General features: G+C 38.1%; 1 protein-coding gene across 6 annotated transcripts in view; it reads left to right on the top strand.

Annotated features, from left to right (window-relative positions):
* The window catches only part of CDK14 (cyclin dependent kinase 14), a 582,313-nt gene that overhangs the window by 338,675 nt on the left and 228,864 nt on the right, over positions 1-14,774 (top strand). For all 6 annotated transcript variants that reach the window (XM_032875564.1, XM_032875554.1, XM_032875517.1 and 3 more), the window contains one exon: positions 196-316. In XM_032875564.1, coding sequence (XP_032731455.1) covers positions 196-316 — 121 coding nt within the window. The remainder of the gene's footprint in view (positions 1-195; positions 317-14,774) is intronic.

Raw genomic sequence — 14,774 nt, 5'->3', positions numbered from 1 at the left:
ATTGGTTATTAACATTATTTGAAACAGGTAGGCGGCAATATACTTTCCCCAGCCTTTCTAGTAATCTCAACATTGCATTTGGGATTCTGTATTACAGTGTCATGTTTGACCTTTTAAAACTGTGAGCCTTCAAATTAAAATTTCCTTGTCCTATTAATGCCTATTAAACTTCTTTGTGTTTCCTTTAATCTACAGGTCTTGCAAGAGCAAAATCTGTCCCTAGCCACACATACTCCAACGAAGTAGTTACCTTGTGGTACAGACCTCCAGATGTCCTCCTGGGCTCGACAGAATATTCCACCTGCCTTGACATGTGGTGAGAAATGGAAGATTTACTCTAGCTAATTTATCCATAATGCACGGTCTGGGTCATGCCTAGACAAACATTCTAACAGTTTGAATGAAGATTAATGGTTTAGGATTGTTTGCCTGTGTGTGGCAGGATTGCGGGATTTTTTAAAAAAACATGATTGGGAATATTCCCTAATCAGAGGCTCCCTTGCACATGGTGTCTGGTAATCGTTCTTGATGGACAGGGGCAGAGATATTTTTCTGTCAGTACAGCGATTTTTCTCCCTGAGGGTCTTAATTCGTAGCTGTGTTTTGTAACAAGGAAGCATGTATCTCCAAACAGCAGCGTGGATTGGAAATAGTAGGAAGCATGTTTCCAGTCAACAACAAAGCTCAGATTAAGTAGTCTAAAAATTTGGTGTAACTGTTAGTCACTAGATGTGGTGTAGTACACTCTTGAGAACTTGGTACAAATCATCCCAAATGAAACAAAACAACTACTTTTTTAAAATATCACGTAAGTTAAATTTCAACAGAGTCTCAGTTTCACATGGTGGTTTAGCAAAACTTAAAAACCTGTTTAGGAGGCCCAAAGACTGACAAGATTTAATGCATAATTATTATTTATAAGGGATAATGAGTTCCCAGAGTGCCTGGGTGGCTCAGTGGGTTAAAAGTCTGCCTTTGGCTTAGATCATGATCCCAGGATCCTGGGATCAAGCCTTGTGTCGGGCTTGCTGCTCAGTGGGGAGTCTGCTTCTTTCTCTCCCTCTGCCCCTCCCCGCCACTTGTGCTGTCTCTCTCTCTCTCTTTCTCTCTCTCTCTCTCTCAAATAAATAATTTTTAAAAATCTTAAAGAATAAAGTATAATGAGTTTCTAATATAATGTGATCTAAATCAGATAATCAAATAAGAGAATAATCTTACTTTTAGTACTCAGGAAAGTCTTCTAAAGACTTGAGAATGTCCTCTATTAATAGAAAAATCCCCTTTCTAGACTCAAGGTTGTGTTCAAAGTAAAACAATTCACATTGCACTTGTGCTGTTTTATCATAGGAATCATCTTCCATGAATGGTTATGCCCCCGTGTATGAAATTCAGTTACATGTTCTTACAATGTTTATGACCTCTATAAAACTTCAGCGTGCGTTGTTTATCTTCCTGCCGTGTGCTTACTTCACTGTTTTTCCCTCACTAATCTTGGCTTTTAGTAAATTAGGCTGTAATGAGGCCTGGCATCTTTCCTGATGTTTTTGATCCAAACATTTTACAGTAAGAATACAATCAAGTTCCTTGTGATGTAGGGCACAGTGTAGATTTTCTTAATTTAGGCTCCAGCAACCCCTCCCCTCCCCACCCCACCCCCATAACCCTCCCCTCCCCCACAGCCCAGTAGGATTTCAGAATCTGTGAAGCCACTGAAAATATATGCAACATTTTATGTACACATGGATATATTTATTTTTATGGGGTATAGATCTGTAGCTTTCAATAGAGCTATAAAAGAATCTGGGTCACTAAACAGCCTAAAATCTATGGTCATAAATTTTGTAATGCCTCATAATAAATTTAATACCAAGTTAATGCATATTCCAAAACACTGAGAATAAAGATGACCATCTATCATTAAGAAGCTGAGCCAGTTCATTTTTTCATCACACTTTTTTTTTTTTTTCTTTTAGGATGGTTGTTTATACAAAATTTTTTTCCCCAAGACTAGGCTGAGGCTTGGGCAAAAGAAGTATTTTGATCATTAGTCATAATGGAGGAAAAGGTTGGAAATAAGTGTCAGTTATCAGGATATCAGTTACTGTCTTTCTCATTCCCTTTGTTGTTCCTGTCTTACAGCTGAGAGTCGGCTATACAAATAATCATTAGTTAATATTCTTGAGTTATGGAATGTTTTAATTTTTTGAGTATGAAAATTCTAGGTTGCCTTTCAATGAGGTCAGTTAAGGACTCTGCTAATAGAACATAGTTTGGAAGTATTTGTGGCTTGGAGCCAGTTTCGTCTTAGTGCTTGGCAGTCCAGTTAAGTCTCTACACTCATAATCAGAAGAAGCTGTTTTATACACTAATGGCTAATTTTTTCCAAACCTTTAAAAGTGCTCTTTAAAGTAGAAAGAACCACATGGATTATGACTTGCTGATATGTCTATTTCTGATACATGGTATTCGATTTCTACCCACCCACCCTTTTTTCTTTCACATGTGTCTGCACACGCACATGTGTGTGTGTGTGTGTGTGTGTGTGTGTGTGTGTGTGTTCATCCTCTTGAAGAAGGCTTGGGTTCTTTCTGCCAATTTGCTTTAAACGGAGACATAATGAAGCATAAGAAGAAGACTATTATTTAAGTGGAAGGGAGGAAAACTGAGAAAATAGAAGACCCTGAATGCCCTTTTGTCTGCATGCCAAGGTTATTCATTGCCAAAACCAAATAGTAAATGTGTTGTGTTTGAGCAGTTCCCATGCTTATTGGCTTTCCATTTTCAAGCCCTAAAATCTGAGTTATGTCTATGCTATGGCTGTCATTCTGACTGTAATTTCATTCCAAGCCATTTTCTAAAAGCCATTTTGTTATTATTCTTTAAGTCCTAGAAAATGTATATATTTTTCCAGTTAGAGAGAAGTTCACAGGGCACTGATTTTTGCATAATCAATGACATCGATGCTGGGTATTCACAGAACGAGACATGGGACTGTAATTGAGTCATGGCTCAGCTGCACCAAAAAGAAGTGCAAAAATGAATGCACAGACAATAGCGGGGAGGCAGGTGGAAGTGGGTTCAGGCTATTTTTACAGTTCATTTACCATCCTGGGGCAGTAGGGTAGTAACTAAAACCTAACGATCCCTACACAGTGTTACATTTCCCAGTTTTCTGTTTAAATAGCCAGAGGCAATAAAAATATTAATGAAGACACATATGCATTAACATTGGGAGCAAGTGATGGAAAATCAGAGCTCGCAGTGCAATAATTTACTGCTCGAGGTCTCCAGCACCGTGGCATTGTGGGAACAAATGTGCAGTTCGAGAACTCAGCAGGAAGCCTAGGTTTTGATACTTTTGTCTCCCTCCATGAAGGAGGTTTAAGCAGAGAAATCAAATTGGACATTATCTCGTGTATAACTTCTCTTAATTCTTGGATTTTATAACTCTTTCAAAGTCAAGGCATAGGAAATCATCTTTAAGCTTCTAAACCAAAAGGCTTGTGAAGGACTGAGAACCACATTATAAGAAGTGCCAGCGTGAAAAGCAGCTTATCTGTGTAGTTCCTCCCCTGTTGGGGAGTTATGCTGTAGCCGTAGATGTTGATGTTGTTGCTATAAATAAGCTTTAGGTTTCTTTACAGAAGCTCATAAACATGTTTAGAGTGGCATTTGTTTTCTAAAGCGGAAGGTCACTTGGGATTATTTTAAGGGATTAATTTTTAACATATGGTGACTAATGTAGCTAATAAATAATAGTATCTCATCAACATCACAGTGCTTCTGGGGCCACGATATCTGTGGCTCTTCCTTGTGGCATCAGTGACAGTGTTCCCCAACACAATGTGTGAAGAATGAGAGCACACCCGTCTCTTCCTTTCATCATCTCTTTAAAAGCTAATTAACATATTAACTATGCTTGTCAAAATGTGGGGCAAATCATTTATAAATAAGCCTGTCAAATGTAATGAGATTGCCTATTAAATCATCCTTTTCTCTATTACATCTCTGATTTAAGATTAAAATTAATTTATTTAACATTGTAGCAGCTGGGTGATTAGAAATAAATTTCCATACCAGTCTTGATATATAGAAAAATGTCTGTCTCTAAATTGATTTTGCATAGATCAGAGAAGAAATTGCCTATTTATTGAGTATTATAAGGCCATTTAGCATTGATTTTTATTAAATAAGACTAATCACCATACATATTGGCAATGTATGGAGTTCTGCCATCATCCTTAATGACTACTCCTGAACCAAGGAAATTTATGAAATAAAATAAGGACTTCCTAAGACTCAGGTTTGTTTGCAAGTGTTTTAAGAGAGAGAATCATAAAGAAGTTCTACTAGAGTGCCCACCCCGAAGATAAATTTGTTCTATATGAGGTCCTGTCTTGAGTAACTGAGTGACAGAAATAATAGTAATTGTGTCTAAAAAATAGTAATCATAATAGTAACAATAATAGATATCTTATTGGACACAAACTGTACTCTAAGTTTCTATTCTGCATTTTTGTCTTTTACATGTTAATTACTATCCTAGTGCACCATGATACAGTGGAACAAAACAAAACACAGAGAGACTAAGTAAGATAGTAAAGTTCATTTAGTTAGTAACTAGAGATAACATGCAAACTTAGGGCTAACTCACTGCAAAGCCCTTTCTTTACATAATCTCTTAAGATGATTTCTAAGAAATTGGTTTTTGTTTTACCAATAAAGTGATTCTGAAACACAAATATGGTAAAATTCCATTTTTATAATTTAGGTTATGCTCTGAGTCATTTTGGATCCTTTATGTGCTTCGAATAAAGTAGGTGGCTTTCACTCTCACTCAGCTGGTTTATGGACTGCCTTTCTCCACTCATGTCAGTGTTCTGTGTCATGTGGTTTTACATGTAACTTTATTCAAGGAGAAATTTCTTTGAAATAAACTTAAAATGTGAATCACTGGATTGAATCCATTTTCACGAGACCAGTATTGATGCTGGCATGTATTTTCCCAACTCACCATTACTCATTACCACTCCTACTAAAATGAATGAATCCACTTTAGAAAGAATGGTAATGGGGCACCTGGGTAGCACAGTCAGTTGGGTGCCTGGCTCAGATCATGATCTCAGGGTCCTGAGATCGAGCCCTGCGTCAGGCTCCATACTCAGTATGGAGTCTACTGAAGACTCTCTCCCTCTCCCTCTGCCCCTCCCCACTACTCTCTCTTTCTCCTTCTCTCTCTCTAATAAATAAGTAAATCTTAAAAAACTGTATACATTTAAAAAGAATGGTAATAAGAATGAGAATTTGAGTGCAGGAGCTACATAAAGTCATCTATCTGTCAACATTATTTACACATTTTCTTACTAATTGGTTCATAAGACCAAAGAGGATTCAAATCAGTCACTGTCCAAGGTAACAGCTCTTTAAGAGCTCTTGAGAATTCAAATAATTCATGCTCACATAATACATGACCCAATGACTTACTGATGTAGCCACTGACGATGCAATAGAACATAACAAAAGAACAGGGTATAGTCAGACAGGCATCTAGGTGGTTGAAAGCTGAACTCATGAGGCAACCGTAGTTTCTGAGCCCATTTCTACTACTAGAGTCCTTTAAATTAGGAAGACCGTATAGTATAGCATCCATACCAGGATACTTTTGAAAGTTAATAGTTATTCTGCTAGGGCAACAGCTGAAAAATAGAGACTTAAGTGTGGCATGTGGCCATCTTTCTCATAAAGCACTAGAGCAATAATTTGTTAAATACTAGTCGTCAGAAGATCCTTAATGCGTTTGAGTGCTTAATTCAGACCTAAGGACTGCTGGCTGCAAACTCACGATTCCCAGCAGAAAACTTCTATTACATTACTTAATGATGAATTATCTCCAAAAGTACAAGTCTTAAATGTTAGATTATTATGGTATTATAGAGTGGCTGCCAAAGTGTTGAATTTAGCAATGGCTTTGGTGTGCAAAGGGACCAGTTCTCATTTCTGTCAAAAGCTTAGCATGGTTATGGTTTTTACATCCCCTCTTTGTTCATCAGTGTATGTTTATGAGAGAAACAGTGTATGTGTGTTTTTAGTGGATATGTGTGGTCACTTAAAAGTGATAATTTAACTGAACAATAATATATAAAATGAGGTAGTATGTGTAGTCTTCACTGCTATTTTAAAAATAAATTAAAATTTCCCTATTTTTATCAAAGTTGACAAAGTTAATGGCTATCCAAAAATGGATTTTTAGATGATTTTTGAGGAGCCAATCACCACGACTAAGTTTCACAATATTAGGAAAGCCCTTGGTGTATTCAGCTGCCTCATTGGTTTGTGAGAATAGCTAAAAGATGGTTGAATGTGAGACCCTTAGAAAATTTAAAACTCCACAAATGCTGAGAATAGTTTTCTTATCAGCTCTTAATATATTAATCAGTTAACCCAAATATATTGTGTTTCTATTGAAGTATTGCATCCCAGTGTGCTACAGGATGCATCAAAGAAATGGAAGATGCTACATTTGGTTTTAGGGAGATTAACATACTGTTTATATCTAGAGAATTAGGAATTTTGGCCAAGGATGTTCTCATCTTACTTTTGTATGTGTATGTAAGTGTTTAATTTAGAAATACATAAATTAAGTTCTCCAGATTTAGAGAACATTGAATGTACACTAGCACCTTTTTTGTTTTAATTTATATATTTGGTCATGTAGGAATCAGAAATGAGTTCTTTAATCACTTAACTAGCAGTGGTTTGCTGTGTAAAGGAGAGGCAAAGTTGTAGTGGAAAACACGTTGGAAGCATAAATTAGGTTCTGTCTCTGTCTCTGCCACTCCTTACCTAGAGGGTGATACTGGTTGACCAAATCCCTTAACTGTCCTTATCTTCAGTTTCCAAATCAGAGAACTATTTCAGGTATAATCAATAACTCATAGCCACATTATTATTACAACAGTAATAATAGCAAAAATAGTAATCTCCCGCCTCACTCATACTTAACCCTCTTATTTCCCAGAAGCAAATACTTTCAACTCTCTTAGTATCTCCCTCCATATGTCTTAAGAAATTGTTCATATTGCTATTTATTGATTTATTATTTTAGACATTATCTGCTAAGTAGGTGTTACAGTAGATGAGGATTTAATTTTCTCCCATTACCCTTCCCCCACTCCACCTTCACCTCATGCTCGCAGGAAAGAGTCTGTATCACATTTTGACACATTCATATGTAAACATTATTCATAGTAAGTTAAGTAGTAGTCATGATTATGTATCCTTCTTCTGTAACCTTTTTGCTTTTCCTGGACTTTATGATTGTCTCTGGTTTTTATTAGTTTGTCTTTGCTCCTATTGTTCATTATTTATAGGTATAAAATATTTGTCAATTACATACGAAAAAATACTTTCCAAATGCTCAAACATATCAGCAAATCTATCAATCCCATCTAATTTTCTTGACATCTCCCTCCCCCAACTTTTTCCTTGAAACTTTTCTCTCAGCTCTCTGATTCCTTGCTTTAACAGAGCTGAATATCTGTCATGTTGTGACTTCCATTTGCCCCTCTACTATTGTTGTAGGTCCTAAGATGGTTTTTTTTTCCTCTCCAAATCTGTGCTCTGCCCATTGGTGCCCTGCCATGTGTCCTGGATGGCTAACCCCTATGGAAGTACATCCTCCAAGCTACCTTGGCTACTGGTTTCCAACTGGGTTCAGGCAATGGTCAGGGAAGAGAAGGAGATTGAATATTCTTCCCTAATTCTTTTCTTTAGCCCACATTTCTGGAAATGACTAACTATAACTTCTGTGAGTAAACCCTTCTTCCATGGCTCTAGCTGTCAATAGATTCCACTAACACTTGGCCTTTTTAATTCTAGGCCAATTTAATAATGGCTGTTAGTTCTAAGGCAGGTAATGGGTTCTGCTGTTGCTAGACTCCTAGTGTTTTAGTATGTCTTATTGGTTCCCTTACACCTCTGTAAGTAATCAACTTATTGAAGTCTGTTCTGATTTAGATTCATTTTCCTTCTGGACCTTTACTTGTTCCAGATTCCCCATTTCCTGGACTCCATGTCTTCTTTCTTTTTAATACAAAAAGAATGTATTAGGGATACAATTTTCAAATTCTTAGTTTTCTCAAAATGTCTTTATTCCACTCTCACACATGATTGATAAACTTTGGCTAAGTATATAATTAGGTTTTTCTTCTCCCTCAGAATTTTGAATGCATTGCTTAATTTCTTTAGAGCTTCTGCTATTGTTACTGAGAAATCTGATTCTATTCTTATTCACAGTCATTTGTATGCCCCCTCGTACTTTTTCTCTGGAAAATATTAGACTCTTCTATTCCTGATATTCTTAAATTTCATGATAATGTCCTTTAGTTGCTTTTTTCTTTTTTCTTTTTTTTTACATTGGTGCTGGGTAGATTCTCTTCAATATGAAGACATAGTTCTTAGAAAAGTTCCTGAATTTTTAAAATGATTTACTTCCTTCCATCTTCCCTATTTTCACTTTTGGGAAAATCTGTAATAGTTTGATATTGAAGATCCTAACTTAATCCACAATTTTAAAAAACATTTTTTCTCTTATTTTACAACTTCTCATCTTTCAGACTTTCCATCTTTTCTTAAAAATTTTTAATTGCCATATATAAGTGCCCATTTCCCTTTTCTCTGGTTTTTGTTGGAAGCTTTCCTTAAATATGGAGTTGGGAGGAATCCTTGGTTGTCCACTTACTTTTATAAACGAGGCACTATAAATCTGTATGTATACCTAGGGAGCACTAGTTAACCGGTCAGTTTATTATATATATTGTTCAGTCAAAAAACCAGACTTTTCATTGGGAGATGCACACATAGAGTCTGTCTGAAGGCCTAGTCTTTGTTCTTCCTCAGATGCTGATTCCTGGCATCCAACATCCTCAAGGCAGGACAGGAGAGGGGAGCTGATGGTCACACAGGCCAGTAAACATATTTTCCACTGAATTTCCTTTTTCTCAGCTCTGTGCGCCCCCCCCCCCCATCTCTTTAATTCTCAGTTTGAGGCCTTTTGGATTTAAGTTCTCCAGAGAATAAACACTTGGTGCCCTGTTGGTGGTTTGGGATGGAAGATGGTCAGAGAACACCTGTGGGTCATTTGCTTTGTACAGACTTCGAGGTTTCTGCTCTATTTCTGGTTGCAGAGTCATCTTCATGCTTTCTAGAAACTGTATCTCCTAGTCCTGAGCTTTTACTGAGTTGTCCTAAGTAAATAATCTGATTATAACTTGAAGTTGTGACTGTCTGTGGTCAGTCTAGATTTGCCACACCTTCATCCACATCTGAAAAAAATTCTTTCTCATCCACTGGTGTTTCCTCATCTATTTATTTTATCCTTGCTTAAAATTTTATTTCTTAATGACATTTATGTCACTTTAGGGAAGGAGGGGGGGGGTCTGTGCACAGTTTGCCCATGTCCTACTCTTGAGAATGTAACATTTGTGGTTTAACTAGGGACAATTAACTGCTAAGACCCTTGCCCTGTAGAAATTTGTGATTTTGTTTGGACACAGACGTGAGTTGTAGGTGCTAATTGGTGGGAGCCGATCACACAGCACAGTACAGGAGGGATTGTCTTGACCGCCAGGACTTAGTGTGACAGTGGATATTTGTCATCCTTACCACTAAACTGTTTGGCATTTTAAACTGTGACATAATGACAACTTTAGTCATGAAAACAAACTTAAAGAGAAAGCTATATGCTTTTTGAGGAGGTAGTGATCAAAGGGAATAGAATGTGAAGTGATAGTTGTTAAAAAGATAAAAATTGTACATTGAATTTAAAGAATTGGCTGCAGAAAGCAGTCCTTTGGCTCCGTGGCCTGTGTGGATCCAGCATAAGCTTGCTATTAAAACAAGCAAAAGCGTTAGTAAAACTCTTCCAACAAATGTTCCAGTCAGTATAAAGTTTCTAATACAGCAAAGGTGAAAGGGTGGACTGTTAATTGATGTGTTCAGGAAAAGAATGATTGAATGGAAATGTAACTGTGGAGCAACTAGGAGCTTGTATAAACATCATTGTGTGAATGTGGTTAGTAAAGAGATTTGGACGTCTGCTTCATACTGTTCATTGAACCATGGAAGTAGGGACTTGTATAGTGTTGTGACACTTGCAAATTAATTCCTCAGGACACTGCATTATCTGGAGTATACTTTAATTAAGAACCACATTTTCATTTACTAGTAATCTGCTGTGTGAATTAATGTAACTTAAATTTACTATTGGCTTTTTTGATTTTAGACACTGTATTATGTGACAGGAATTCAGATTTTTTTTTTTTCAGTTTTGTTCTTCAAATGTAGTGTCCTTCGATTCTTATTGGTAAAAGGTGTCACTAGGGAATTAAAAAAAATGATACAAAAGTAGAAAAAGAATTAAAGTCAAACTTAACTAAAATAACAAAAATCAGCCTGCTAAATTCCATTAAAAAATAAATAAAACCAGGAGCACCTGGTTGGCTCAGTCTGTTAAGCATCTGTCTTCAGCTCAGGTTGTGATCCCAGGGTCTTGGGATGAGACCCCATATTGGGCTCCCTGCTCAGTGGGGGGTGAGGGGGTTTGCTTCTCCCTCTCCCTCTGACACTCCCCCTTGCTCATGGTCTCACAGGACCTCTCTCTCTCTCTCTCTCTCTCTGTCTCTCTCTCTCTAATGCATAAATAAAAAAAAATCTTTAAAAAACATAACAAGGGGCGCCTGGGTGGCTCAGTGGGTTAAAACCTCTGCCCTTGGCTCAGGTCATGATCTCAGGTTCCTGGGATCAAGCCCCGAATCAGGCTCTCTGCTCACCGGGGAGCCTGCTTCCTCCTCTTTCTCTCTGCCTGCCTCTCTGCCTACTTGTGATCTTTGTCTGTCAAATAAATAAATAAAATCTTTAAAAAATAAAAAAATAAAAAACATAACAAAACAATAAATAAAACTTAACCATAGTTACAACAGGCACTTAGTATTTTTTTTTTCAAACAACAAATGCTTTACTGTTCCATTGAGATGTTTACAAATACCAAAAAATACCCAGGCCAGGCCCAGCAACCATGGCCCAGTGCTGGGAAGCAGGGCAAGGAGGTGGGCTTGGTGTCAGGGCGTGAATGGCTAAGGCCAGACAGCTGGCAGCCTTGTCCTCTGTTCTCCATTTCTGTTGCTCTAATAAGGCCAAAGAGGGGGCATCCAGACCTCAGGGTCTTCTCCCTCAGCTGCCTCCTCTTCTGTTTAGGTTTCCCCTAGGGGATATCTGAGCAGCCCTCCATCCCTGAGAGCCACTCAGCCTATGCAGAACCCCTCTCGCTGCCTCTCCCATCTGCTTTCCTCTTCCTCTAGTCTCTGGATGCCCCAGCTTCATTCCTTCTGGCTCTAAGCAAGGCAGGAGTGGAAAGGAGAGGTTTGGACTGGAGGTTTGGCAAGCCATGCATCAGGTCCTGGAGACACAGGCAGGGGGCAGGGCGGTGGTGTTCAATTCCTTACCCCAGCATGAGATGCCTGAGGTCACGGGCTGGAGAATTGGATGTATGTACCCTCAGATGGGCCCACAGCTGAAGCATGGTGTGACCAGGAACCAAGTCTCAGCAGCTCCCTCTTTTCCTATACACGTGTGAGCTGGTCATCATTTATTATGGCAATTTATATTTCTCTATATTTCCATAGAGACAGTAGATTCTAAGAATGAAATGTTTACATAATTTCTTTTTCTGTAGAGCTTGGCAAGGCCTTTATATTCTTTCTCATTGATAATTCAGTGGTTCTTCCTCAATTGCTAGCTTGTACCATGTTTGCCTCTGAAAACAGAATATATTCAGATCCTACTGTAAACTCCACAATTTTAACAATTTATTACATGAACTATATACATTTTTATCTATTTGTCATTTAATCCTAACATGTTTAATTTAGAAACGATTTCAGAGCTTTAGCAACCCAGTGAAATTAATTCATATTTTTGTTATATTGTTATTTTATGCCTAATTTAACCCCTTCCCCCACCCCCCCCCAAATCTGAAGGTCCTTGTTATGTTGACCATATTAGCTTGTTGGTGGTGGCACAGGGGACACAAAACAAAACAAAACAAACCCTCTGGAATCCTAAGGCAGCCTCCTTCCCGCAAAGATCTCCCTTGCACAGTAGGAGTATCTTTGTTCATTTGTTTATTCATTCAACAAAACGGTACAGAATATCCAGGGGTTCAAGCATGAAAAAGACCTGGTTCTTGACCTCAGGCAGCACCCACTGGTGCTACCAATAGTCTAGTCTGCCTAGCCACATTCCAGGGCACATCTTCAAGAATATTCCACAAAACCCACAGACTTCACAAAAAAAATAGACAATGTGGATTTCCAATGGAAGGCTCTTTGCCCTCAGGTATTCCATATATTATCTAAAATATCAGTTGGTTGTCAAATATTTTACTGTCACATAGCACCTGTGCAGTCATATATCTTAGGAGTACCCACGCCAACATTCTTAACCATAGTCCATCAGAGTCCAGCTCCGCCACATGATGACTGGAACTAAACATAGTAACCGAAAACCCTTCAGAACGAAGTTCAGAATTCTTCCCACAGAATAATAGAGTAATTTATATGGAGGTTTTAGCAGCGATTTCTCTTCGTGATGTGCAAATATGGCTTGTCTAAAAAGATTTGAGAATGTCATTTGCTTTGATCTTTAAGAGAATTACTAATGAACAGTTTTTTTCCTGATTCCTCATTTCACATTATTACAGGAGGATTAATACATTTGCATGGAGAAGTCTTATAACTTCCTTGTTCTGCATCAGCTGTCATAGAAACAGAAATTAAAGATGTGCAAAGCTTATTAATTTGTTTTCTCTTGTCCTGCGTGGTCTACAGCTGTTCCTTGGAGAAGTGCTTTCACTGGTAGCATTTTAAATGACTAATCAGATGGGACTTCTTTCTTTCTGTATTGTTCCGTAGTACAAGAAACACTATTTTTTTTGCTATCCAATACAATATTTTGAGTCTTCCATTTTTTTTCCTTACCGTAGCCCTCAGTAAGGGCCTTACCTATTTATGTTTTTGTGTTAATTGTGACTAGTTTCTAAGGTGTTCCTGGTCCGAATAGTCCCACTTATCTATATAACCCGTAGCTGTTGTTTTAAGATTTTATCTCTGGGGTCTTCATTATCTGTGGGAGTTGGTTTTGAATTTTCAAACATTTTTAAACGTCCACAACAATCTTATTTGCACTGAGCAAACAATGATAGACTTTAGTTTTTGAGGATAGTTTTATTGTTTTCTCTGCCTGCACGTTAATTTTGAAGATTTGATTTTGTTTTATTTTTACCCTCGTTAGCATTTGTGTCATCAGTAATGAGAACGAATTTGCCATCTCTGTTTCTTCTTTTTTTCATCTCACCAGACATCTAACTAGGGAGGGGCAGTATGGTATCACGGAGAGATAACTGGCCCAGGATTTGGAATCACCTTTTTAGGTTCTGGGACTGAAACTAAGACATTTAAACATGTAGTGCAATTTCCTTACATGTAAAAATCAAAACATTGTCTTAGACACTCTTTAAATTTCCTCCAGCTCTAGATTTTAGCATTCAAGGAAGTTGTACTGCCGAACCAGAGGTTTCCATAGAGACTGCTGGAATTCCTTCAGATTAGCTTACAAATGAAGTTAGGGTCTAGATATTTTGGTGAAATTTGGTTTAGATATTTTGCTGAACTGATTTTTTTTTGCATTTAATATGCTAATCATAATAGTTCTAAATCAAGTTCTTGTCTCTACTGCAGTTTCTTTTTTTTTTTTTTAAGATTTTTATTTATTTATTTGACAGAGATCACAAGTAGGTAGAGAGGCAGGCAGAGAGAGAAGGGGGGAAGCAGGCTCCCCACTGAGCAGAGAGCCCGATGCGGGGCTCGATCCCAGGACTCTGGGATCATGACCTGAGCTGAAGGCAGAGGCTTTAACCCACTGAGCCACCCAGGCGCCCCTCTATTGCAGTTTCTTACGTGCACTCTTCAGACAAGCTTATGCAATCCATTCATTCATTCATTCATTCATTCATTTTAAGGATATTTATTGAACACCTATTTTTAAAAAATATTTATTTATTTAACAGAGAGACACAGTGAGAAATGGAACACAAGCAGGGAGAGTGGGGCAGGGAGAAGCAGGCTACCCGCTGAGCAGGGATCCTGATGCAGGGCACAATCCCAGGACCCGAGCCAAAGGCAGACACCTAATGACTGAGCCACCCAGGTGCCCCTGAACACTTACTTTGTACCGAACTTTAGATCCAGTCCTGGAGCTTACAAAGAGAAGAAAAACCCATCCAGGCTTTCAAGAGCAGAGAGGAAGTCGGTATGATAAGCTAAACTGCAGGTATACAGTTAGTACACCGGCAGCTCAGAGATGAAGGTCATAAACTTACCCTTGGTGGTTAGTTTAGGAGAGGCAGGGAGGTCAAGGAAAATGTCATCCAGCAGTAATCACTTGGGCTGAAAGGTCAAACCTATCTTTCAAAGTTGACAGAATTGGGTTAAAGGACACATAGGCCATGCCATGGACAAAAGTAACCTACCTTGATATTTGTGGGTAAAGTAAAAGGATGGAGTTTAAGAAGCAGTAGAGAGAAAAGAAGGAACGGAGGGAGGGGGAAAGTGGTTGGAGACCAAAATGGAGAAATACTTAGGGATAGTTAGGTTATGGCACCTTGATGATAGAATGAAAGTAATACAGGAAAGGCAAGGGTTTCAGAGGATTCCCAAGTG

Source organism: Lontra canadensis, unplaced genomic scaffold (genome assembly GCF_010015895.1).
Source record: "Lontra canadensis isolate GAN:19392208 unplaced genomic scaffold, GSC_riverotter_1.0 scaffold2, whole genome shotgun sequence".
Lineage (NCBI taxonomy): Eukaryota > Metazoa > Chordata > Mammalia > Carnivora > Mustelidae > Lontra > Lontra canadensis.
Note: the sequence above shows the minus strand (reverse complement) of the source record. Positions and strands in the feature narration are given on the sequence as shown.